Source organism: Pinus tabuliformis, chromosome 2_1 (assembly GCF_031772625.1).
Source record: "Pinus tabuliformis cultivar Carrire ecotype Pingquan chromosome 2_1, CPIR1, whole genome shotgun sequence".
Classification (NCBI taxonomy): Eukaryota; Viridiplantae; Streptophyta; class Pinopsida; order Pinales; family Pinaceae; genus Pinus; species Pinus tabuliformis.
The window spans coordinates 326168492-326196058 of NC_142299.1; the positions used below are offsets into that span (position 1 = coordinate 326168492).

General features: G+C 39.0%; 1 protein-coding gene across 2 annotated transcripts in view; it reads left to right on the forward strand.

Annotated features, from left to right (window-relative positions):
* Positions 1 to 27567, forward strand: part of ABH1 (ARM repeat superfamily protein) — a 375899-nt gene that overhangs the window by 121227 nt on the left and 227105 nt on the right. For both annotated transcript variants that reach the window (XM_089402626.1, XM_089402625.1), the window contains one exon: positions 27011 to 27073. In XM_089402626.1, the coding sequence (XP_089258752.1) occupies positions 27011 to 27073 (63 nt within the window). The remainder of the gene's footprint in view (positions 1 to 27010; positions 27074 to 27567) is intronic.

The following is a 27567-nucleotide window of genomic DNA, read 5'->3' on the forward strand; positions in this document are numbered from 1 at the left end:
TATTCTCTGCCATTATCAGATCTTAGCTTAAGAATTTGATATCCAAATTGTTTTCAAAAAGGCCTTAAAGGCCAAGAACATGTTAAAGACTTCACTCTTGAGTTCTAAGAAGTATACCCAAGTGCGTTTGGAGAAATTTTCAATGAAAGTTAAGAAATACTTGTAGCTAGAAAATGAAACAATTGGAAGTGGACCACATAAATCACTATGCACAAGCTGTAGAGGGGCTGAGGCATGCCAAGAGGTACATTTTTCAAAACTATCTCGATGGTGTTTTTCGAGTACACATCCGGAACAAACACCATCTCTGCAAGATACCATAGGAAGACCTGTCACGATATTTTGTTTACATAGATTTTGAAGGGAGCAATAGTTTAAGTGACCAAATCGCTCATGCCAAAGTTTGCTCACTTCATTATTATGAACAACAAATACCGAGGGAAGAGTTGATGACCCAAAGTTGTTAAATTTATACAGCCTTGTAGAATCATCAGCAATGCCAGTAGCTAAAATCTGTCTAGGATCTCTTAGGTTCTTAATTACAACATTGTGAGGTGAAAATTCAAGTGTTTTACTTTCACCTGATATATGGATAGAAGGTTGCAGGATAAGGTGGGAACACATAATACATCATTAAATTGACCATTGTCTAGATGAATAGTTCCTGTCCCTACAACACTAAGAGATCTATCATCACCAACATAAATATTTTTGGTGTTACAATCATTTAAAGAAGAAAACATGGCTTTGTTTTTGGCCATGTGATAGGAAGCTCTAAAATCAATGAGCCACTCATGAGAATGAGAAGAAGAAGATACATTTAGTGCATAACCAGATCGAGATGCTTGACAACCACATGCAGAAAGTGCTATTCCTGAAGATGAAGTTGAAGTTGAAGAGTGCTTCAAAAGGATGTTATGCTTCTTCATGGTTGCTTTCAAGGCTTCCATCTTCTTAAAACATTTGGATTCTAAGTGGCCATCATGATTACAAAAGTTGCAATGTATATCAGTCTTCTTCCCTTTGTTTTTATTTGCTTTATCATTTTGTTGAATTGATTTTTCATTTTGAGACTGAAATTGCTTAGGACCCTTGTTTGGTTTAAGGCCATTCTTTTTAGGATGCTGCTTCTTAGGATTCTTTGAATTTGGTTGTTGCTGGGCTGCTAAGGTTTTCTTAGAAGAATTTATAGTATTAAGTAGACGAAGATGTAAGAGGTTTTCTTGTTCTTTTATTAAAGAATCACTAAAGGCATCAAAAGAGGAGGACTTGTAGTCTTGTCCTTGAGAAATAAAGGCTTCTCTAGTAGAATGGAAGGTGGAAACAAACATAGAGTAGGCTGGTCCTAACTTAGTAAGAATGAAATAGATAAGGCTACCATCTTCTTTCATAACCTTAACACCTTCCAAGAGAAGTCTAAAGGTCTTGAACTCTGACAAAAAATCTTCAATGGAAGAAAAATTATTGGGGTCCAATGTAAGCAACTCATTTTCAAGTTGATGGGCTCTACTTTCATTTTTAATTCCAAAAACTTTATTGAGCTGTTTCATTGCTTGATCGAGGGTATCAATTTCTGCGATATGGGATCTAAAGTCTGGAAAAATAGACATCCCTATCAACCCACGTGCTTGATCTTGCTTATTTTCCCATTTGGCTTGTTTATCTTCATTTTTAGTTTTAGACTCTTGGCCTGAGGCTATTCTATAAAGTCCTTTACTTCTAAGTAAATCCACAATGTAGGATAGCCATTGGAAGTAGTTGGTGCTCTCAAGAATAAGTAGGCATGGACTTTCCTTTTAAAAGAAACCGAAGCTGTAGATGCTGAAACTAAGTGTTTTAACGGAAAGATTTAAAAAAATTAGGCCGATTAAAGAAATGGCTTTGAAAACGGCTTCCGGATGAAAAAGTTATAGCTTTTTGAATAAAAGTTGTTGAAGATGCCGATGAACTACGTGAATGTTGGGAAGTGAATTATAATGTTATATTTAAAAAAAAAATTCCCCCCTTTCCAAACTTAATCTAATTAGCTCACTTAAAAAAAAGATTACTTTATGTGATCTACTTTTATAAATAAGTGAAAGTCACATTTACAATGGTACTTTATGAACTATTCACTAAATTGTAACTTAAACAAAAGATAAAGAGATTTTAGAATTTTAGACGACTCACTTTTTTATGATGGGCGAGAACACTTTTACATGAAGTAACTTTAAAACATAAGTTACATGTGCATTTTGAAAAAGTAACTCAACAAAAAGAAAGGTTTGAATCCAAGACCTCTATTCTCATAAAGTAACTTTGGACCAAGTGAGCTAGTTTAAAAGGTTAGTAATTTTTGGAAAAGAAGAAGGGTTTTTTTTTTAGCTCACTGAAGCTTTGGAGTGCGTGCTTACTTGAACAACCCATTTTTTTCCTATAAGAAAAACACATACACAACCCAAAACGAACAAGCAAAAGTAATCCACGCCTTACGACTTAAAGTTAGATTTGACCGAAAACTGAATATTTTCCTCGATGTTTTTGATTTTCCGAGATCATCCTAAGGCATGGTGGAAAAGAACATACGCATGAGAAAAATCATTTCTTTCTGTTTCTGGTTTGCCCAGATCACACAGAGTCGCGGGGCAAATAGCATACACATAAATGAAAGGTATAGATTCGGTAAATAAAAAAATTATAAAGGACTATAAACCGAAAGAAACAAAGAGATAAATAATTATATATGAAAATAAAGATTGTATACCTCTAGATCTTAAAAATGATGTAGCTAAGACTACCAGAAACCTTTTCTTGTCAAACGAAAGGGGTTCATCACTGGAATAGATGCTCTGAACACAATAGAGCAATGATCTCGGATCGAAAGCGGTCAGAAACAGTAGATCTAGGAAACAACAGTCGGATGCAGTTGTACCAGTGTCAGATTTGGATCAGCAACGGATGCGGACCTCAAATAGCTCTGATACCATGTAGGAATTTGTAGGGTAAGCTCCTCAGATAGAACACCAAAGGACACCGGTCACAAACAGATCACAGATCAATACACCAGTATTCTTGATGTGGTTAAACCCTCAAAGCGGGAAACAGTGCACGACCTGAGCCAACAGGGCCACTTTAGACAATTTATTACTGTAAAAGAAAGAAAATTTACATAAGCTTCTCTCATGAATGATCGCCTAACAAATGACCCTCCATGATCTTTAAATAGAGATCATGGACCAATCGGGTGTTAAGCCACGGATCAAGTGTCGGTAATACCGAGGAGAAAATGAAACGTTGGATCACTTCATGTCTAGAACATATCGTGACCGCTAGATTGTAAGCTACAAAAAATACGTACTAAAGAAACAGACTTTACCTAACTATACACTAGACCAAGCTATACTTAATTATTTCCTGTGTGTCGGAATACCCTAACAGTGTTCTCCAAGCCCCATTGACTTTCTTCTTATAATCCTTCATTGAGACTTCAACGGCCAAGATTAGATGTTAATCTATGACTAGGATTAAGTAGAAGTCGATCTGTGTGGGTTTCTAGAACAAGGTTACTTGGGAGCGGGAGCGGGAGCGACATTTTCAGAATCTCCTGGTTTGGGAGCTATTCCAAGAGCGTTATATATATATATATATATATATATATATATATATATTTACATTTTGATGCATACTTGTCAACGAAAGCGTGTAGAATGATGAATTAGATATAGAAAACATAGATTGAACCATATAACAACAATCATCTAGAAGTTATAATCTTCATCAACCGCGTCCACAAGTTAGCAACATAGTAACATACAACATATTGAGTCTCATGATTCATCAATCTTAAAGTTTCAAGCTTTCAAAATTCAATATGCAACATTTATCATCATTGATTACCAAAGTTGTACTTGTAAGCTAAGTGTAACCATTACAACAAATAATATCTAACATGAAACTAAATGTTATAAAGTGAAATATGAACCAAACACCCAAACCAAAATATGTTGGTGTATTTATCCTCAATAATTGCCCCCGCTACCTTACAATTAGCAGCATTATCAGTGATGACTTGAATGACATTGTATGGCCCAAGATGTTGAATTGTTTCAGTGATGGTTCTGCAATGTTGATGTCGATCTTGAACTTGTCTGAGTATTCATATGCTGAAAGAAATATGGCACCTTTAATAGACACAACAAGAACACTTATTAATGACTTGCTTTTTACATTTGTCCATCTATCACATATAATGGACACCCCATGCTCAGTCCAAGAATTTATCATTCTACTCAAAGAATGTGATGTTTTTGCTTTTTCATGATTAAGTCCAACGGTTCTAGCCTTGTCATACCCAGGGCTCTTGTATACTTTAGGGGCATCATTTATGGCATAATCCATTTCATGTCAATAAGGTGAGCGAAAAACATTGAATGGTATCCCACATGGTGTTGATTTGTGGTAGCATCGGATGTGCTCTAGCCATGAAAATTTGTGGAGGCTAAGACACATAAGATCTCCAAGGCCCAGAAATCATTTGGGAAAATTCCACCCGGATGGAGAGATATTAAAATAATTAATATTTTTAATGGGGTTTCTAAGTCTAAACTTAGGAAAATTAAAATATTAATGTGTATTAATATAAAATGGGTGAGAAAGCTCTAAATGACGAGGATCAAACCAAATCTAATCTTAGTCGTTGATTAGGGACTTAATCTCGGCCGTTGAATTGTCAACAGGAAAAGTATAAGAGGAGGCTTGAGGGTCAGTTGGAGATACACCAAGTTGATCAAGGATTTGATTTTCTAGGGTAGGGTTTGCTGAGAAATCGAGTTAGTGATCTGTTGCAGTGAGGGGCAGTTCGACAGAAGACTGAGAATACATATTAGAGAGGCAGAGAAAGTGCCGGAGATACAGCGCAAAGCCTTGGAAGGCTGACACAGAGGCAACCAGGACTGACACAAAGGCTGAGTGGGCCAGCGCAGAAGACGCAGAGGGCTAAGACGCTGCGCAGAAGTAGCAAAGGCTAGCAGAGCTGACGTTGGGTTGAAGAGGCTTACGCAGAGACCACACACCAGGGGTGGCTGTAACTGCGTGTCACAGAAAGCAGAACGCTGGTGGCGGCTGTAGTGGGGTAAAGCAGTTCTGTACGGACATATACAGTGTCATACAATGACGTCTTGTTCATATATGATATTGTAGCGACGGTTGGTTGGTCGCATGGGAGGCAGTGGGGACTGAAAGATGTACCTATCAACCCATAACTTTGTTTTTTTAAAATAATATTATTTTCAGTAATCTATATTTTTTATTAACTATTTTTTTAATACTTTTTTCTTTAATATATATTTTTTATTTAATGTTTTTTTGTCTATATATATAAAAAAACCTTAGACTTTTTTGAATTTTTTTTCCCAATTTTTTTGTTTTGTTTTGTTTTATATATACTCCTTATTTAATATATATAGATTTTTCTCCTTTTATTTATTTATTTTAATAATCTTTTTATGATCTTTTTTTATGAGATCTCTTTTTTTTTCCTCTAATTTTTTTTTCTTTCTTTAAATATATTGATTTTTGTAAAAAATTTAAGATTCCCTTTTTTTATAATTCTATGTTTTTTTTAACTATATGGCCAAGGCCCCGATGGCGAGACAGAGAAAATCCAAATTTGTGTAGCAAAATGCTTCAATTTGCGACGACCTTGAGGTTGATGAAGACTTAATGGCCAAAGGCTTGGATCAGAGAATGAGGCTCTTGTGCAGCGATTGAGTAGCGAGAGAATCAAATAGTTTTGATACCAATATAATGAACAATGTTCATATACTCAGAGGAATACTTTGATACCAAGAAGGAAGAGACAAAAAGAAACAAGGCTGAATGTGCAGGTAGATCTTTCTGGATATCTTCTGATTTTGATGCTGAGGGTAGTGGGAGGGGCTCCATAGCATCACCTGCTATTGCTAGTGCGAGGTTATCATTTTTTGTTCCACGAACAAGACATGAGCACAACTTGGCATAAAATCAATTGTTAAAGAAAAAGAAGCAAGAAAAGTAAGAAGCAGATAGAGTCATGGGGAGGTGTTTTTTTTGGAGCGACTTATCTCTCAGCATCACCAAAACCAATCTATTTTGGCAGCCAATATGTGATGCTATTGCTGTTGTGGGCCCAGGGTACAAAAGTGCTACATATGAGGAGTTGCGGGGGCCAATTCTTCAAGCAAAAAAGCAGGACATCAACTCTAGATTGGCGGAGTTGAAAAAACATGGGAAGTTTCTGGTTGCACAGTGATGTCTGATGGTTGGACAGATAAGAAGGGTAGGACCCTTATAAATTTCTTGGTACATTGTCCTAAAGATACAATGTTTATTAAATCAGTGGATACATCATCACATATCAAAGATGCAACAACGATATGTGAATTGTTAGATGGGTTCATTCGGGAGATTGGTGTGCAGAATGAGGTGCAAGTCATAACAGACAATGCAGCTAATTAGGGGTCTGGCGACAAGATACTTATGAAGAGGCATCACACATTGTTCTGGACTCCGTGTGTGGCACATTGTATCGATTTGCTGCTTGAGGATATGGGGAAACTCTCCTTCATCAAGGAGGTGGTTGATATGGCTAGGGGCGTTCCCAAGTTTATTTATAACCATGCTTTTGTTCTTAGCCTCATGAGGAGGTTCACTAGAAACAAGGAGTTGCAGCGTCCTGCGATCATGCGTTTTGCCACAAACTTTATTATTCTTCAACCTTGACTTTGATGTGAGTTCGAGTCGAAGAAAATGTTTGTTTCTGATGACTGACGTAATTGTAGATACAGTAGGAGAGAGGACGGGAGAGCCATTGCAAAAATGGTGTACTCTGACACGTTTTTGTAGGGAGTAGAAGAATCATGCTCAGTTAGTGAACCTATAGTAAAGGTTTTGAGATTGGTAGATGGGGAGAAGCCTGCAATGACTTATTTGTATGAGGCCATGGATAGGGCCAAGGAGGCCATTCGTTCTTATTATGCAGACAAGGGTTTTGTTGTCCTTGATAGGCATATGATGTTATGGGATGTGATTGATAGTCGGTGGATAGGGATGCTTCATCGAATCATTCATGCAGCAACACTCTTCCTCAACCTCGCATTTTCATACAAATGCGGCTTTGATTTTGATGGCGAGGTGATGGAAGACTCCATTTTTGCATTCATAGGATGGTACCTGATCTTGAGCTTCGTAGCAAAATCAATCACGAGATACAGTTTTATCGGGATTGTGTTGGCCTATTTGGCTTTGATAGGGAAAGGACCCTCTTCATGCCACGTAAGTGACAAGTCATCACTCATTAGAAATTAGAATTTTCAATTTAGAATTTCTTTACTTATAATTCTAGTTTTTTAAAATTCAATTATGTAACTTTTATTTGAAAGTTTAATTATGTTTTAAGTTTTTGAATTTTTTTATTTTGTTGTAAATATTTGGTGGCTTAGTTATGGTGCAAGGGTACCAAATTTGCAGAAATTGGCCATAATAATCTTGAGTCAAACATGTAGCTCTTCACGATGTGAACGCAATTAGAGTGTATTTGAGAAAATACATGCAAGAAAGCGCAACAACTATAACTTTGAGCTCCAGCTTTCAGTTGAGCAATTACACTTATTGTAATTTTTAATATTTAATTTATGACCTTCAAGTGTCAAGAGTCAAGAATCAAGACTCATTAGCTTTTTTGACACTCTTACAGGTTGGAGTTCGCACGCCTCAATGATTTAGTGTATGTGTATTACAATATTCGATTTCGAGTGAAGCAAATAGAAGCACCAATGGATCTAGAATCCATTTCCTTAGACAATATTGATGTATTGTCTCAGTGGAAGTTGGAGTCTATGGAGCCCATCTTGGAGGAGTCAACTTCATGGTTAGAGCCAGATGATCCATTAGAACAGGGACAACAAGAGGAGGAGGACTCAGAGGAGGAGCAACATGAGGAGGAGGAGGAGGAGGACACTGTGGGAGGACACCATTTGCTACAGATATAGAAGAGCACAACTCCATACCTAGGACTCATTATTTGACATTAGGTGCAGAGGCAGGGCCAGGGCCTTCTATTACTAGGGGCAGGCTTGGCAAAAAACCCATCATGTTTTTCCGTAAAAGGGGGAGAGGGTAGTGATTTCAGATAGATAGATGCTAGTTTTATTTGTTTTGCTACATATAACTCATGATGATGAGATACTTTTATATATGTGATGTTATTTTGTATTGGTTCTCCACATTTGAGTCCTTGATTGGACAATTATCAGGGATTAGCAGGATTTGGTATCGCCTTTGATGTATCATTTCTATTTGACATCGTATATATCAGTGCTTTCTTCATATTTATGTGCTAATGTGTTTATTTCATGTTGTTATTGCTTTATATGTTTAAAAATATGAAAAAAAGAATATATTATGCATTTTTTATGCTCGCCGATATTTGCCGGTATTTGTCTGATATTTTTGCCGATATTTCCAATAAGATGTTTTCTGGACCCTTGTCGATATTTCCAACACTGCAGAAAACAAAAACGTTTATCAGATATTTGAAATTTTTTAGTTTGGTAGGACAGTGAAACATGTCTTTGGGTTTGAGAGTTGAAGACCGGTTGGATAGGTAGAACAACTACAGTGCATGGAAGGGGAGAATCCAGAGCATCTTTGAGGAAGCAGAAGTCTGGGGCATTATGGTAAATACAACACAGAACCTAGTAGCAGTACCTGCTGACCCTGTATAAGAGTTTAACAAAAAGAATGCTAAGGCAAAAAGATTGATTCTGGTCAAATAAAAACAGAAAAATGGTCCTAAAGGAGAAACTGAAGCCCATTAAAATCGCTAAGGTTAACAGTGCTACAATATACCTCACAAAGATCAGTTCAGTGAGAGATGAGTTGGTAGCCGTAGGTGAGATCATTGCACCCATTGAGTTGGTGAGGATTGCTTTGAATGGTCTTCCCAAGAATTGGGAGAATTTGTGGATGGCATTGTTGCACGGGAAAACCTTCCTGATTGGGAGAGGTTGTGGGATGATTGCATTCAGAATAAAATCAGAAAGAACCATCTTGGGGCAGCCAAACAGGTGGAGGAGGATAACAATGTGGCATTGTTAGCAAGAAGAAAGAAGGGTAGAGAAAAGAAGCAAGCTTCCAACAATGGAGACAAAGGCAAAGGTAAAGGCAAGCAACAGAACAAGGAGGACTATTCCAAAGTCAAATGTGGGAATTGTCAAAAGTTGGGACACTATGTTGTTGTATGTCCGGAGAAGAAGAACAAGAAAGGGAGAGACAAACCCATGGCAGTTTCTGCAGAGATAGAGAGCTTCTCAGAGAGCTTTGATCGGGAGTTTGGGTTCATAACTTGTGAGGCCACTAGTGCAAGATCACCTGACATACAGGTTCAGAGGGAGTGTGCACTCTCCGCTACTAGTAGAGCATCTTCCAGCATTTGGTATGTTGACAGTGGCGCTTTCCGCTACATGACAAGAGTCAGAGAGTACTTCTCAGAGCTTTTTGAGGATGATATTGATATGGAGGTAGTACTTGGTGATGACAGCATGGTTAGAGTAGACCCAAACCTCCCGTGAAAGTGTTAGATGTTCTATATGTGCCTGGAATGAAGAAGAACTTGATATATGTCTCAACACTTGAGGACAGAGGGTATGATGTGTTGTTCAGGAGAGGGCATGTGCTTATATATCCTAGGGGAACTCCAACTTCTTCAGCTAGAGTGAATGGCGTGTGCCATGCCAAGGTGTACAAGTTCTCATTCCAGCCCCTGATGGCATTGAGTAGCAGCACTCGAGACAGGACCGACAACAGATCTAGCAGTTCAGAGTTGTGTGAGATTTGGTACTGCAGGATGGGGCACATGTATCATGGGGCCTTGAGTACATTGTGGGAGATCACCACTGGTGTGCCAGATTTCAGTTCTGATCACCTTGATGTATGCAGAGGATGTGCTATGGGGAAGTTTGCCATATCCGCTTTTCACAGCAGTGACAACAGAGCGACCGAGATCCTTGACTTGATTCATACCGATGTGAGTGGTCGGATGTCTCATGTATCCTAGAGTGGTTATGAGTACATGTTTTATTCATTGATTACCACTCCAGGAAGACCTGGATTTATTTCTTGAAGACCAAGAGTGAGGTCTTCAAGCGGTTTCAAGAGTTCAGAGCTCTTGTGGAGAGCCAGATAGGTAGGAAGATCAAGGTCCTCAGGTTGGACAATGGAGGGGATTATACCCTTGGTGAGTTTGTTGATTTTTGTGCTGAGGCAGGCATTAGGAGGGAGTTCACAGTTCCTTACAACCCCCAATAGAATGGGGTTGCGGAGAGGAAGAACAAATCCATTGTAGGGCTGCCAAATCCATGCTTCATGATCAGGGGTTACCTTTATTTTTGTGGGCAGAGGCCTGCAACACTACTGTGTACTTGCAGAACAGGAGTCCACATTGTGCCTTGGGGAATGTGACTCTGGAGGAGGCTTTTTCTGGGAAGAAGCTTGATGTTGGACACTTTCGTATATTTGGGTGCCTTACATATTCCTATGTCCCCAAGGAGAACAGGACCAAGCTAGAGCCCACTGGAGACAAGGGCATCTTTGTGGGTTATGGCGAGACGTCGAAAGCTTATTGGATTTATATTCCTGCATAGTGGAAAGTGGTTGTCAGACGGGATGTGAAGTTCGAGGAGGAGAGAGCTTTCAGGAGGTCACGGGAGTTAGAGTATCTAGAGTTAGCAGGCCCTCAAGAGCAGCTGAGTTAGTCATAGGGATCCAGTGGTCAGGGATCAGGAGGTACATCGATTACAGTGTCATGTCCATTAGTGAGCAGTGACTCTCAGAGTCAGGTGGGTGGTTCTTCGGGCAGTATGCAGGTCACTTTCGCAGAGCAGTTCACAGGTTAGTCCACTAATGGTCAGTTCGCACTGTACTTCAACATCTACAAGCGCAGATTTAGGCATGAGGTTAGTTGGCAGTCGTTCAGGAGTTCAGGCTTTTGATGATGACGAGGATTCTTTCACTTCGGTGGGAGAAGTATGCTCAGGGAAGAGGAAGCCCAAGTGGCTTCCAGATACCTTGCGTGAGGCCACATCAGTTGCTGGGCCAAAGAGACAGGTTAGAGAGAGTGAACCAACTAAACGGTTCTGTAGTTACATGGCATTGGTAACAAACATTGTTGACTCCGAGCCTTCTAGTTATGAATAGGAATCTAACCAGCAGGTCTGGAGAGAGGCCATGATGGAGGAGTATTCTTCTATTATGAAGAATGATGTTTGGGAGGTAGTGCTGAGGCCTGAAGGTAAATCAGTTGTTACTTCCAGATGGCTCTACAAGGTAAAGCATGCTGCAGATGGCAACATCGAGAAGTTCAAGGCTCGATTTGTGGTGAGAGGGTTCTCACAGGTTGAGGTAGTTGACTATGAGGTGACCTTTGCTCTCGTAGCTCGGTATACATCTATTCGCTCCATTACATCAGTTCCAACAGAGATGGGTTGGAAGATCCACCAGATGGATGTGAAGACTGCATTTCTCAATGGATTCATTCAGGAGGAGGTTTATATTGAGAAATCGCAGGGCTTTGAGGTGCATGGGAAGTAGTCCCATGTATGCAGATTGAAAAAGGAACTCTATGGTCTGAAGCAAGCTCCTAGAGCTTGGTACTCGAAGATCGATACATACTTGCAGCAGTTGGGTTTCACAAAGAGTGAGGTTGATCCGAACCTATACTTCATTGTGGTGGGTGAGGAGCCTCTCATTCTGGTTTTGTATGTTGATGACTTGATCATCACTGGTGTAGAGAGAGTCATTGAGGGCTGCAGGAGAGATCTTGCTTCAGAGTTTGAAATGAAGGGTAGCGGCTTGATGCATTATTTTCTGGGATTGGAGATGCGGTAGGAGGGGCATTTTTTGCTGGGATAAGGGAAGTATATTGTGGATATTCTTAGCAGATTAAACATGGAGAATTGCAAACCCATGTCTACACTTATGATCACTAACTGGAAGAAGCTTCACGTTTCTGATTCCGAGTTGGTGGATTCTACTCTATGAAGACAACTGATTGGTAAATTGATGTATTTGGTCAACACTCGACCAAATATATGTTTTGCAGTTAACACTATGAATCACTGCATGTGTGAGCCCAATTGAGTGCACTGGGTGGTTGCAAAACACATTCTTCGTTACTTGCAGGGGACTGTGGATTTTGGTCTGGATTATAGACAGGGTGATGGAGTGAGACTAGCAGGGTACATCGATTCAGATTGGGCAGGTTGTGCTTCAGATAGGAAGAGTACTTCCGGGTGTTGTTTTGGGTTGGGTTCGGCAGTTGTGTCATGGATAACCTGGAAACAACAGTCAGTTGCATTGAGCTTAGCTGAGGCAGAGTATATGGCTGCTAATTTGGCTAGTTGTGAGGCCATATGGCTTCACAAGATGTTGTTTGGTCTATTTGGTCAGGCATTGAGACCTTCAGTAATTTACTGTGATAATCAGAGTTGCATAAAGCTCACGGAGAATCCAGTTTTTCATGACAGGTCAAAGCCTATTGAGATCAAGTATTACTTCATTAGAGACTATGCCCAAAAGGGAGCTGTCAAGCTTGAGTACATTTCCACAAATGAGCAGGTAGCAGACATTTTCACCAAAGCCTTACCATGGGGCAAGCATGTCTACTTCAGAGACAAGATGGGAGTGGTGAGGAACACTTTCCTCGGTAAGTGGGAGTGTTAAAATTTGGGTACCAGAGGACAAGTGGTTCCCTAAGGCTTTGATCTTTGGCCTAGGGAAAAGTGTCCAAATTTATTTGTACCTTTCTCTTAAAGTGACTTTATAAGTGGTAAAGTCAATTTAATTCAAAAGTGACTTTATAAGTGGTAAAGTTACATTCTAATTTAAATGTGACTTTATTAAAGTCAATGAAGAATTAGAAAGTGAAAAAGTGACTGTAGAAATAAAAGGCTAAGTGGGTCTTTATTTAAGTGGGTGAGCTAAAAGTAGAAAGTGAGAATTAAATGCACATTTATTCTCATCTCTAGATCTAAATGAATCTCAACCATTAGATCCTAGGGTAACGCAAAATTTCATTTAGAGAGTAAAAAGAGAAGAGGAGAAGAGAAAAAGATCAATTCATTCTTTCATGAGCATTTGAGAGAAAGAGAAGAGAGAGCAAGGAGAAAATTTCTGAGCAGTGAGGAAGTGAAGGAGAGCAGTAAGAAGATATTTCGCAAATCTGGGCAGCAACATTTATTGGCACACATCCCAAGGAAAAACTGTACAGTAGGAGAAAGACACAAAAATCAAGGAAGAGGAACAACAACAAGGGCACAAATTTTGTTAGGGTCCCACCCTAACCCCCTTATTTATGTCATGGGATCACGTCATATTCAAGAGTCAATAAAGCCCATATTAATAATTGTAAGTGGTTAACCCGCAATTAATGACGGGACCACAGTTAGGTTCAAATGGGCGGAAGTATTAGTTAGATGGTAAATGGGCAGTAGTATTAGATAGATGGTATTAATAAAATCCACGATATTGGCTCGTGGTATTGCATGTATGAGTCATATATAAAGGATAGAGACTCCCTGCGAGGGGTATTGTGTCTTGTTTTGTAATCGAGCTCTGCTCTATTGGAGGTTGCCCCCTCGAAGAGGCCTGTGAACATTTCTCTCTGGATAATAAAATCATTGCTATTCTGTGCTCTGGGTATATTTTCTTCGCATATTTTGTGTTCTCGGTATCTTTTCTTCGCAAATTCTATGTTTGGGTATCGCTTTGCAGGTTAAGAGCATAACAAGTGGTATCAGAGCGCTTTCCAGGGCTCGGTGGGATCTCCAAATTTTAGCAAATTTTTTTTTAGGCTAGAGACGTGTTCCGGCGTCTTTAAACCACGGGATCTGTCGTTAAGCGCATAAACCTGCGGATTTGGGGAGGCATGCACGCAGGAAATACAAGAGGTGGTCACGTCTGTTGGACTCCCTTGTAACCCCTGTGGGTACCCCTTCGAGTAGTAGCGCATTAGACAGAACCGCGCACGGACTGTCTTCCACGTACCCTCTGGGTATATAGGAAGCCCCTAGCTCCCTTGAAACCTCGCCATAGATAAACCTTCGGCCGTCTTGTTGCTACAGTACACCGAGAACAGCACTCGGAGAGATTACTCGCCCGTACGATAGGGTAGTCGGGTTGTACGACTAAGGGTACGGTCGATCCTCCTTAGTTAGAGCCCTGAAACATTGGGCCGAGTACTTCTGTCAGACCCTTATGTATATTGCGATCTGTAGCACCTGACACTCCCCAAGACCTTAGTTCCCTTTCGCTCGAAGGATCACACATCTTCTATTCTTGATCAGTAGCAGCAGTTGTTCCACCATTCAGATCTCTCAGATCCACCAGATCTGATATTCCAGATCAGCAGCAGCAGTGTTCCACCATTCAGATCTCCCAGATCCACCAGATCTGATATTCCAGATCAGCAGCAGCAGTTGTGCCACCATTCAGATCTCTCAGATCCACCAGATCTGATATTCTAGATCAGCAGCAGCAGTTGTTCCACCAGCCAGATCTCCCAGATTAGCCAGATCGGAGTAGTTGAAAAGGGTTCCTGTACCTAGATATAATTTTCGCAGGACTTTTGGTGGCATTGACGTTTTGAGGATTTGGCGACTGCAGTATTAATCAGAAAGGAGTAAAACTCCTTTTGGAGTTTTCAAAAAAAAAAAAAAAAAAAGTCTGAGATCTTCCCGGGCGCTTATTGGTGACCTAGCCCATCAGAATCAGGACGACGAGCTGAGCAAGGTGGTACCATTCAATTCTTGGCAATTTTTTTTTTTTTCGGCGGTCCCAAATTTTAGTCTGACGGATGTATGGTAGAAACTCGCGCTCAAGCAATGGCCAATGAAAGGACTCAAGCAATGACCAATGAAAGGATAGAAAAAATAGAAGAAGAGGTGCACTCCCTCCACTCTGTGGTGGAAAGGGTCGAAAAGCATCTTAAAGGATTAGAGTGCCTACTACATGACAAGGGCAAGGAGCCAGCCCACGAGGAGGAGTATAAGGATCATGAATACCATGAGGGAGAGTCTAGCCACTCCCCTCACGTCTGGCACACCCATCCACCACCCACTCAGAGACCTCCCAAGTTGGATATGCATAAATTTGACGGTTCTCACACGTCCGCATGGCTAGCACAAATGGAGCAGTATTTTCAATTGAATCATATCACAGATGAGGGGACTAAGCTTATGGTGGGCACCATGTACTTGGACAGTGAACGATGGCAATGGAAGGAATGGTATCAGCGTTGCAATGGACAATTTAAGAGTTGGGGCCAATTTACCAAAGCTCTTCGAAATCGCTTTGAACAGGAAGACTCTTTTTTGGGGCGTCTCACTAAGCTCCGACAGACGGGTACAGTGGATGAATATATTACCGCTTTTGAAGCCTTAGCCTTCCGCACTAAGGGTCTCACAGATGAATTCTACATGGAATGCTTTATCAGCGGTCTTAAAGAAGCCATCAAAGCTCAGGTTCTACTCCACCACCCCCCCACATGGAACGAGGCTTGCCAGGTAGCCCGTAAGGTGGAAAGGGCATTAGCAGCTCAATCCAGCCGCCCCAATTTTACCGCTAAAGGTCGTCCCTCACAGGCTCCCAATATGACCCAAACACTTAAGGTTCAAAAGGTGTCACCTGCAGAAATGGCCGAAAGAAGGAAGCAAGGACTATGTTACTACTGTGATGAAAAATATTCCCCGGGTCATAAATGCAAAGAGCACAAGTTTTTTCAAATAGATGCCACTGACTACAGCTCCACCGAGGAAGATCCACCACTTGAGGAACCAGAGGCGACCGAAGAAGATAACCAACAGGAGATGGTATCTGATGAACCCATGATTTCGCTACATGCATTGGCAGGAATTTCTTCACCTCAAACTCTCAAAATCAGGGGTTTTTTTAAACATCGGCAAGTAATAGTTTTGATTGATAGTGGAAGTACCCATAATTTCATCCACCAAAAGATCGCTGAAGCAGCACATTATTATGTCCGAGCAGTTTCTAACTTCCAAGTCCAGATTGCAGATGGAGGCACAATGAAATGTGAAGGTCGCTGTGAAAATGTCAAAATTCAAATGGGGGATTATCAATTGAAAACCCACATGTTTGCAATACACATGGGGGGTTGCGACATTGTCCTAGGTGCGGAATGGCTCCGCACTCTTGGGCCAATCACAATGGATTTCCAGGAGTTATATATGAGTTTTAAGCAGAACGACTACACACATACCCTCAGTGGGCTACAAGCGGGAGCCCCTTCTATCATAAGCTCGCATCGTATGGAAAAATTGTTAAAAAAGGGCCATCATGGAGTAGTAGCTCAATTTAATGCCATCCAGGTAGTAGATACCATGTCTTCGCCAATTCATCCTGAGATGCAACAGATTTTGAATAAACATCGGACGGTCTTTGACAAACCTCATGAACTTCCACCCTCGCGAGGAGAACATGATCATAGCATCACATTGGTCCCAGGGGCCCAACCCCCAAATGTGCGGCCATACAGACATCCGTTCACCCAAAAGAATGAAATAGAAAAAATCATCAAGGAATTGTTGGAAGCAGGTGTCATTCGTCCTAGTATTAGTCCTTACTCATCTCGAGTCGTCATGGTCCTCAAGAAAGATGGGGAGTGGCGGATGTGTCCAGACTTCAGGGCCCTCAATAAGTTAACAGTCAAAGATAAATTTCCCATCCCAGTGGTTGACGATTTGCTGGACGAACTCAATGGGGCTCAATTCTTCACTAAATTGGATCTTCGCTCAGGCTACCACCAAATTCGCATGAAGGAAGTTGACATTCCCAAGACAACTTTCAGAACTCATGAAGGCCATTATGAGTTCTTGGTCATGCCATTTGGCCTCTGTAATGCCCCCTCTACTTTTCAGAGCCTTATGAATCACCTCCTCAGACCATATCTCAGAAAATTTGTCCTGGTCTTCTTCGATGACATCCTCATCTATAGTGGCACTTGGGCGGCACATCTTAAGCATGTAGATATCCTCTTGCAACTGCTCAACAAGCATAAAGTATTTGTCAAAATGTCTAAGTGTGCGTTTGGCATGGAAGAAGTTGAGTATTTAGGCCACATTGTGGGCCGTAAAGGTGTCAAGGTTGATCCCAAAAAGATCCAGGCAATGCAAGAATGGCCTCAACCTAAGACCTTGAAAAGCTTGAGAGGATTTTTGGGTCTCACAGGCTATTATCGTAAATTTGTCCGCAATTATGGCCGCATAGCGAAGCCCCTGACGCAACTTCTCAAGAAAAATTCCTTCTTCTTGAACGAAGAAGCACAACAGGCATTTACCGCTCTCAAAACAGCCATGTGTTCCACTCCGGTCTTAGCCCTACCGGACTTCACCAAAACATTTGTCATTGAATCTGATGCTTTGGGAACAGGGATTGGAGCAGTCTTAATGCAGGAAGGGCGACCATTGGCCTTCACCAGCCAACAACTAAGTGGGAAGAACTTGGGCCAATCTACCTATGAGAAGGAAATGATGGCCATCTTACATGCAGTTGAGATCTGGCAACCCTACTTGTTGGGGCGACGTTTCCAAATCCGCACAGATCATCATAGTCTTAAATATTTTTTGGAGCAACGCCTATCTTCCCCCCAACAAAATAAATGGTTAGCCAAAATGCTGGGTTATGATTATGAGATCATTTACAAGAAAGGGAAAGACAACAGGGTAGCAGATGCATTGTCACGCCAATTTGAGGAGGAAAGTACTCTGCTCGCAATATCCCTCCCCATTCCAGACTGGATTGAAGAGGCTCGCGGGGAATGGTTTTCACATCCTGAGCTCTCCCAACTCATTTCTCAATTACAGGCAGATCCTAATTCCAGCAAGGGCTACTCGTGGCAGAATGATATTCTTCGCTACAAGGACAGAGTCGTCATATCACCAACATCCACCCTCAAAAGTCGCATTTTGGCAGAATTGCACTCCTCTCCCATTGCAGGACATTCGGGCTTTCAGAAGACATACGCTCGCACCAGAAGATCATTTTTTTAGACCGGCATGAAACAGGACATCCTTACTTTTGTAGCAGAATGTGACGTCTGTCAACGCCACAAGGGGGAAACCGTCAACACACCAGGCACATTACAACCATTGCCCATTCTGGCGTCAATTTGGATGGAGGTCTCCATGGATTTCATTACAGGTCTTCCAAAGTCTGGGAACAAATCAGTCATCATGGTGGTTGTGGACCGATTATCGAAGTATGCTCATTTCTGCGCTCTACCCCAACCATTCACACCTACTTTGGTTTCTCAAACTTTCATGGATCAAATCTTCAAATTGCATGGCATGCCCACTTCGATTGTGTCCGACCGCGACCCAATCTTCACCAGTAATTTTTGGCAGGAGCTCTTCAGAATACAAGGCACTCAACTCAAACTCAGTACTTCATATCATCCGCAAACAGATGGTCAAACCGAAGCCGTCAACAAATGCCTAGAAACCTACCTTAGGTGTTTCACTTCAGAAAAACAACACCTTTGGGCACAGTGGTTACCTCTGGCGGAATGGTGGTATAACACCAACTATCATGCCACCACCAAAATGACTCCCTATGAAGCAGTCTATGGACAACTTCCGCCGTCCCCTACTTCTTATCTCACGGGTGCTCCAAAGTACAAGCAATGGATCAACTCTTACAACACCGTGCAACCATGCTGGCCCACTTGCGCGAGAATCTTCATCAAGCTCAGAACCGTATGAAGCAACAGGCTGACCAACATCGCTCAGAGCGCCAATTTCAAGAAGGGGATCAGGTCTTTTTGAAGCTGCAACCATATAAGCAAACATCACTCAAAGACAAGGGCTGTCAAAAGCTCTCTCCAAAATTCTACGGACCATATCAAGTACTTCAGCGCATTGGAGAAGTGGCTTACAAGCTGGCTTTGCCACCTACAGCAAAAATTCACCCAGTTTTCCATGTATCGTGCCTCAAGAAAGTGATTGGGAACAATTGCCGAGTTCAAACCAGTCTACCTGAATTGGATGAAGAAGGATCAATCTGGCTTCAACCTGAACAGGTTCTAGACACACGAGACAAGCACCTGCGTGGCCGCGTGATTACGGAAGTCCTAATCAAATGGAAAGACACTGCGCCGGAAGATTCAACTTGGGAACCAGCCGCTATTCTTCAGCAGTTTCCGCAGCTTCATCCTTGAGGACAAGGCTAGTCTTAAGGGGGAGGGCATGTTAGGGTCCCACCCTAACCCCCTTATTTATGTCATGGGATCACGTCATAGTCAAGAGTCAATAAAGCCCATATTAATAATTGTAAGTGGTTAACCCGCAATTAATGAGGGGACCACAGTTAGTTGCAAATGGGCGGAAGTATTAGTTAGATGGTAAATGGGCGGTAGTATTAGATAGATGGTATTAATAAAATCCACGATATTGGCTCGTGGTATTGCATGTATGAGTCATATATAAAGGATAGAGACTCCCTACGAGGGGTATTGTGTCTTGTTTTGTAATCGAGCTCTGCTCTATTGGAGGTTGCCCCCTCGAAGAGACCTGTGAACATTTCTCTCTGGATAATAAAATCATTGCTATTCTGTGCTCTGGGTATATTTTCTTCACATATTTTGTGTTCTCGGTATCTTTTCTTCGCAAATTCTATGTTTGGGTATCGCTTTGCAGGTTAAGAGCATAACAAATTTTGAGGCAAATTTGGGCATGATTTTTGAGGCAGTCGTATTGCTGAAATTTGTACGGTCCGTACAACAAGTTATGGGCACTTTTTTCGAGGTGAAGTTCAAGCACATAAATCGAGATAAGTTGTAATTTATGGTTGCTGGAATTTTTACTATGTATTTCAGATTCTTTGTAAAATCCTTTTCAGAAATAAAGAAGAGCTCTCAAATTGGTTTTCCCCAAGAGTTGTAGGGGGTTTTTCCACGGTCACATTGACCAAAAGTCACTGTGTTATTTTTTTGAGTGACTGCCATAATTTTACTGTGTTTTATTTTTGCAATTTCAGCAGTTGTGAAATCTCTAAATTTGTGTTTTCAGAAAATATTTTCATTTTCAGATTTTAAAATTTTTATCATGCTTGGATTTAAAACTAAATGCATGGAGTGATAAGGAAAACTGATAATCGAAGTGGGGATTGAAATTTCTTCAACCTAATACCTTGAAAAATAATCCCCTACCCTAATCCTTTGTTTTATTGGAAGATCTTTGATATTTTGCTGTTGAATATCAACTGAAGATCTTTTCTTGCACAACTATATGATATTGAACACATTATCATTGCTTATTATCCAAACCCTAACTTATAACAACCATATTCTTGGTCTAGGCATGGAGTATTTGAGCCCTAGTATAGAACATCTAGGCCATCCTTGGCCTTGCCGGTACTCTATCCAATATTTAGGTCTCTTTCATCATCTTAAGCCATAACATTAGGATTATTCTTTAGGTGATCTATGAAATCCTACCTTATGGATAATCACCTAAGAAATCCTACCTTATGGATAATTACCACTAGCTGAAGTGACAGTGGCAACCGTTTCTCCTGTTGCCGTAAGGCCTGACCTCGAACAATGAGGATTTTCACCGGACCGGCTAGTTTTTGCGGCAACAGGTCCCATTGACATTTTCATGGTTATTTATTGGACGATAGTTGTAGGAACCATCCCCCCCGCAAGGATTAGGAGGCGGAACTCCATCCCGTACGGATCCGCCACCGATCCTCCGACGGAACTGTGGATTCGAAAATCGGATCCGTAGTTCTGCCATTTTTTGGGGATTCTCACGGTTCCATTTTTTTTTTTTGGAAGTTTCGATCTGTTAATTGAGGAACTATGCTTTCCGAATACTCCCAAGGTGCCCCTTGATGCTCCTTAAGTAAAAGTGACATTCTCCTTTGTCTTTCATTTTGATCCTATTACTTAAATTTTTAACATTACCATGAAATGACTCAGGATGTTTGAGAGTGGTTCCAACCTCATCAGACTTCATTTGGAGAAAATAGAATTTCATATCCCATTCAAAATTCAGCAGACTTAACAGTTTTCAGGATCAATGGGATTGTGGTGTTTCATTAGATTATATCATGTATGAGAGCATGTGATTGGCATTTAATGAAGAGCACCAAGCCCTCTATGTACCCCAGTGTTGGTGTTGTTGATTGTTGAACTCTTTTGTCATGGCCATAGCAAAAATGTACTCTTCACTCAAGTCAAAATCATTGATGAGGCATGTTAGGCTTTTTCTACCATATTATAAGGCTTGGATTAGGCCTGTTGACCACTCTGTGTCAACGACCCCATAACAGTATACCCTTTTTTTCGCAAAAGGGATCTATCATGTTAGAGTGTTCGCATCATTCATATTTTCATCATCAGTCGACAGTTGGTTAAAGATGTAAACTCATTCTGCATGGTTGTAATGTAAATGATTTTAGTAAGGCCATCATGTATGTAATAACCTAGGTAAGCATATTATTTTGATGACGATTTTTACCTTCGGAGGTTTTTGTCTCACTGATTCATCTGCGTCTCTAGACACAAATTATCAGCATAGTTTTTCCCTCCAACCTCACCCCAAAGCTAGGGTGGATTTTTTCATCAAGATATTAAGTGAGTCTTAGTGTTTCTTATCGAGTCTCTCAAAAAATAATTTGGGAATAATCCTAGCTAATTGGCTAGATTATTTTCTTACAAATTACTTGGTCTACTAGATCATATTTTATGTCGCAGAAATGGGTAAATATTGAGGGTCTATAGCGAACGAATGTTCCCCTTTCAGGTATTAAATTGTAAAATCTTCATGTAAAAAAATATTTAGTGCATGGTCCCTCATAGTTAGACACCATGGCTAAATATTACAAGGTTGGAAAAATTATTAAACCTCTCATCAGTCAATTAATTAAATTTTCTGGCAAAATTAAAATTAATCCTAAGCCAGAAATTTAGTTAATTTTGTGTCCTAGGTAAAATTAAATTCTCCAAAGGTGAAATTCGTGGGTTTTAAAGAAGTTAATTTTTGGAGGTCCCTGACCAAGGGAATATTGAGGAAATCAAGAAATTTTGGACTCTTGGGCCTTGGTGGTTAAGTCAAAGTCAAAATTTTGAGGGAATTACCTCAAAATAATTAATTTTGAGTTAATTAAAAATCAATTAAATGAAAAAATCGATTTTTCCTCAAATTAAATAATTTCGACGGTGATGATTAAAGATTAATTAAATCTTTATGAGCGGTCGAGATTAATTTGACAGGGACTAAGCCAACTAGCTCTTGGAGATTTTACCTATAAATTAAAGGTTAGTGCTAGTCTGTCTTTTCATCCGCTCTTTGAATTGTGTACTAAGTTCTCAAGTTCTCTTATATATATATTTTTGAAATTAATGCAAAAGTCTTTGAGGTTTCAACGTGCGGTGGTGTTCCTCTTCATGAAGCTATGGTAATATTGTTTTACTTCCTGCTTAATGTTATGTGAAAGCTATCAATCAATACCTCTCTTAGACTAATTTGAATACAAGTATTTTACTCGGTTTGTTGGATCTCAGATAACATTTTTAATTTTGATCGAAGTAGTAGGTATCTCTATTTCTTCAAAATTTCATTGTTGTTCTATTTCTCTACTTGGTTTGATGGTTGATCTAGTGTTTGCAGGAGATCTCTCAAGTGTTTTGTTGAGTGTTTGGGGATAGTCCTTGGTTGGACCAACCAACTCTCACTCAGCATATATGTTTTGAAAAGCCTACCTCATATAAGCTCCAAGATTTATCTAACGATATTTTTTTTTTTAAATTTTAAATTTTATTTTTTTTTTATATTTATTTATTCTGCAAGGTGTTTTTGGGGTAGTACCTCTCTAAAAATTTTAAGCTTTTTCTTTTTTGTTAAATATTTGTGGAAAAATTGATAGCTATGGCTATTGAGAGCCTTAGATCATTGAATCTAGGAGTGGAGATGGACTCATACTCTTCAGATATGATAGATCTACAATCTTTATGCATAGATCTATAATTTTTATTTTGATTTAAAACTTTCTAACATGAGTTTTGGGGTTTTTATTCATTTTGTTTTATATTTCGGTTTTGGGTGTTTTTGTTTTCATTTTTGTAGGTGCAAATCATAGGGACAAGTTTTATTTGAAGTCAGATCTAGACTGTGGAAGGTAAGATCTGGTCTCAATACCATTTTGCAGGACATTATTCAAAGTTATTTACAGTCCGAGGGTTTCAAAATTTAGATCGGGGATTTCATGAGTTTTAAGAGGAAATTTGAAGTAGGAATATATCATTTTAAAATATAAATTTCTAGATTTTATTTTAAAGTTCTTAGGCTACTGTCCACTGCCCTGAAACCTTTCAAAAAGTTGCAGCCCTCTCCATCTGCGTTTTTCTTCTTGCTGTTTGCCGCGATTTGTCACTTCTCTACAAAAATTTCGACTTATTTTTCTATGTGTTTTCTTTTTCTCCTTGCAGCTCTTGGCTCTTCTATTCTAAGTCCCTTATTTCCCTGCAACTCCCTCTTTCTTTGTGTCTTTCTCTGTCTATGGCCCTAGTTGTTGTTCTCCCTCACGTAGCTCCTTGTTTTGCGTGTTGCCCTCCTCTTCGTATCCCCTCTGTACCTGCATGTGGATCTCCCTTTCCTCCCTTCTCCTCGAGCCTGCAAACGCTCCTGTCCACGTCTCCTTCATCCCTTCCCCTCGCTGTTGTCGCTCGTTCTCCTCCTCATCATCATTGCTCAGACTCGCATCTCTCCTCAATCTCGAAGCTTCGTCCTTTGCCGTCGTCGAACCTGCAAGCCAAACATTCGTTTCCCTCTTTCATTTATTTTATTTTATCCTATGTTTTATTTTTCCTTAGGGTTTAGGTTCCAAAATAATATAATTTGATTTTTTTAGTTTGCTTTTTCACATTTTTTTTTCATTTGTTTTTTTTTTAAGAAACCTTTAGAAGTTTGATTTTGTTTTTTTTTGTTTTCACTCTTTGTGACTTTGATTTCATTTTTAGAAGTCGAATTTCATGTTTAATTTTTGCTTTTCCTTTTTGTTTTGATTTGTTTTTATGACATTTTGATTTTGTTTGAGATAAAAACAAAAATTTTAAAAAATTTCCATTTCCATTTTTTAATGTGAGTTTAATGTTTCTAAAGAATTAAGTTAGAAGAAATATTTGTGCTTTCACATTAAAAATAAATTTTTTTATGTGGCCTTTGGCCCATTAAAATTTTTAATTCATTAAGTCTTTTTTTTTGTTTTGTTTTTTGTTTTTTGTTTTGTTTTTGTTTTTGTTTCTGTACATTTGTCACATTAAAAAACTTAATTAATCATTTTCCACTTAAAATTTGTTTCATAAAACTTAGCACATTAAATTTTCCAAACAAATAATTATATTTTTTAATCTAAAGTTCCTGCTTCGGGTTTTTATGTTAGGGGTTTGTGGCTTCAAAATTTTAAAGGGAAAAATTTTGTGGAGTTTAAAAATTTTAAACTTCTCTATAGTTAAAACAGATTTGAATATTTTTTTAAATCATCTCTAAAGTTTGACTATAGGACAGCAATAATTTTTATTTATTATTATTATTAATTTTTTATCTGTATTGGGTCACTTGAGAAAAATCCTTTTTATTATGAAATTATTTGAATTGGATAGCATTTGAATTTCATGGTATTTAAATTTTCGAAATTTAATTGCTAGAGTATTTTGCATCCTAAGGTTTTGAGCACTCTCTTATGCTTGACATCTATCAAGATTGTTTGTCGTTGAATTAATTCTAAGCGTGGTTTAATTACTTGATTTATTGGATATTTATTGCATATTTCTTGTGAATATTTTGAGTAATTATTAAAGTAGTTTGTCATGGAATTGTGATAAATTGCATATCTTTTGTCTCCTAAACTGAGTATTTTTTGAGCATCTGATATTAAATTGTGAAGAAGCTTTTTGTTCTCTTTGAGCTATTATTGTATTAAAAAGATTTGAAGTAAGCTTGTGGTTTAGTTGTGATATTGCTAAGAAGTTTATCTTTCAATCTTTCTCTAGTAAAATGAACATTTCATTTTGGTGATTAAGGGCTTTGATAAATTGTGGCATAAACGCTTCTAATTCTCGAATCTAACTTTATCTCATCATGTCGTGCATTTGCATATTAAGTTAGTTCTGCATAATTAAAATTTTCTTCCAAGCATAAGCTTGGTCAATAAAGAGATAGGTACCCATCCATCTTTGCTTGAGAAATTTGCTTTTAATAGTACTTAAAACGGTGGTCTTACAGTTGTCAGAGCCACAGCTCTATGCAGTGTCGGAGGCACTGGGTATGTTAGATTTTCAGGAGAGGTATTATTAATCACACCTTAGTGTGTTTCACCTTATCTTCTCTCTGCCAATTACTACGAAATCAGGCTCAATATAGAAAGGATCGAAGGGTTAAAAATTAGATAGGCATTTAACTAAAATTAACCAAGTTTCCTACATCTCACATTAGTTTTAGGATCTGCATTTCATATAAGATATTTATTCATTGAAGCAGCGATTGCTAATCAATTACTTGGTCCAAAATTTCCTAGCAAGATTGTTGACTCCATAAGGCATTGGTATCAATCGTTAAATCTAATGAAATCCTATAAGTCTTGCTAAATCTAAATCAAGTACTTGGCCGCTTCACTGTGTCTCCTGAACTAGTTGGTTCCCAACTAGTTCTCCTTCATTCCATTTCGGTAGGGTCTATCCCCCTTAGCCTGTTGTAAGGAGACAACTTAAATGGAGAGATTGGTGATCGGGGAGACAACCCCTGATTTGAACCATTGTCGCAGTGCCTAGACATTCTGTGCGACAAGGCCATTTGTTCAAAATTGGGCAATGTGATTGATATCCCTAGAGAATCGAAGTAGAGGGAAAGACTAGACATGAGAAGAGGAATCTAGATTCTAGATCGTTGATGAATCTAGATGGTTGACGCTGGAATAATTAATCATTGATGTACAATGGATATCATATCTATCTTGATTTATGTAAAAATATGCATGTTTTCATGTCTATTACAACTAGTTTGGTATTTTGGAATTTTTTTTTGAATATAAATGCAAAATAATTTAAATATATATAGTAGACACTTCCGAGACGCTTTGCTTCCTAGATTTTTGAGAAATGACGCTTCCGAGGATCTGCTTCCAAAAAATGTCCCCACTTTGTCCCCGCTTCGTGCAACATTGTAATGGACATTAATAAATTTATCTTATCTACATTCTTCATATTATTACCAAGTTCATGGATTTTCAAGGGAAAAGATTCACATTTTCCAAAGTTTTGGTTATAATGCCTGACATTTGCCAAAGATATTTCTTTTTTGTTTCTAGAAGGCTCAGCCAACGTTTTCCCTGGTTGTAACAAAAGAAACATAAGTTGACTACATATATACTATGTAACCGTCAACTAGGAAAATTCTCCATTTATTAAAAAGTTGTCTGATGTATGGAGACATGTGCAAATCTCCGTGATATATACTCACATACATTCATTTTTTGTTGAATTTCATGCTGTTTTTTCATAGATCTGTAATTTATTAGTGACTTTTTTTTGTGTGGAATATTTGAAGTTAAATTCAGTCCTGTCTAATAAGGTTTACACTGGTTAGAAATTTGTCTGTTGAAATTTGCTATGAAGTTAAAGCATGTTGACTTTTGGTGTGAAGTTTTTCAAGTTGTGTAGTTCCCTTATGTTAGCTTATGGCTATATACTTTTTTGTTTCACCTTGAATACTTTTTATGCCTATAACTGCACATGCAAATTGCTAGAATTAATTCAATATTTCTCAGATGCAATTTTAATAATTGTTTGAATTATGTTCTGCACTATTTTGTTCTTCACATTGACTATGTTTGTGATGTTTTCTAGTTTTCTTTTTTTTTCTGATGAATTTTACCTTGTCTTGGAGGGTTTATTCTTACAGAAGTTATTTTGGCTATGCAGGATTATTTGGATACAGAAAATTGCAATAAACTACGGATATTGATGCGTTTTCTCACTGTGTTGGTAAACTCTTTGTCTGATTGTGCCAGTGAACTGAATTTGTAAACAAGCGTGTGTCTTGTAACTGATACTATATTGCACAAGAAGCTTTAGAATAATATATACATATTATGATCTGAATTGTTTGCTCATTTCCTAATTGAATGTAAATTTAATAAACAGTTGCTTGAGGGTTTTAAAAATTGGAAATTTCTGATTTGGATAAAAAATGGAATTGTATTATATTAAAGTCATTGTCGAGAAGTGGGATTAGTGAAGGATATGTTACGCCCTTTTATAGATTCATTTGTTATTGTTTATTTGGATGATACTCTGGTATACAATGCTACCTTGGAGGAGCACATCTCACATTTGATGCAGGTGCTAGATACATTGAAGAAGCACCAACTATTGGCAAATCTCAAGAGTTGGCAAATCTCTAGTGTGAGTTTGCACAATAGTCATTGGTGTATTTAGGACATGTGATAGGTGGAGGAGAGTTGAAGATAAATCCTACC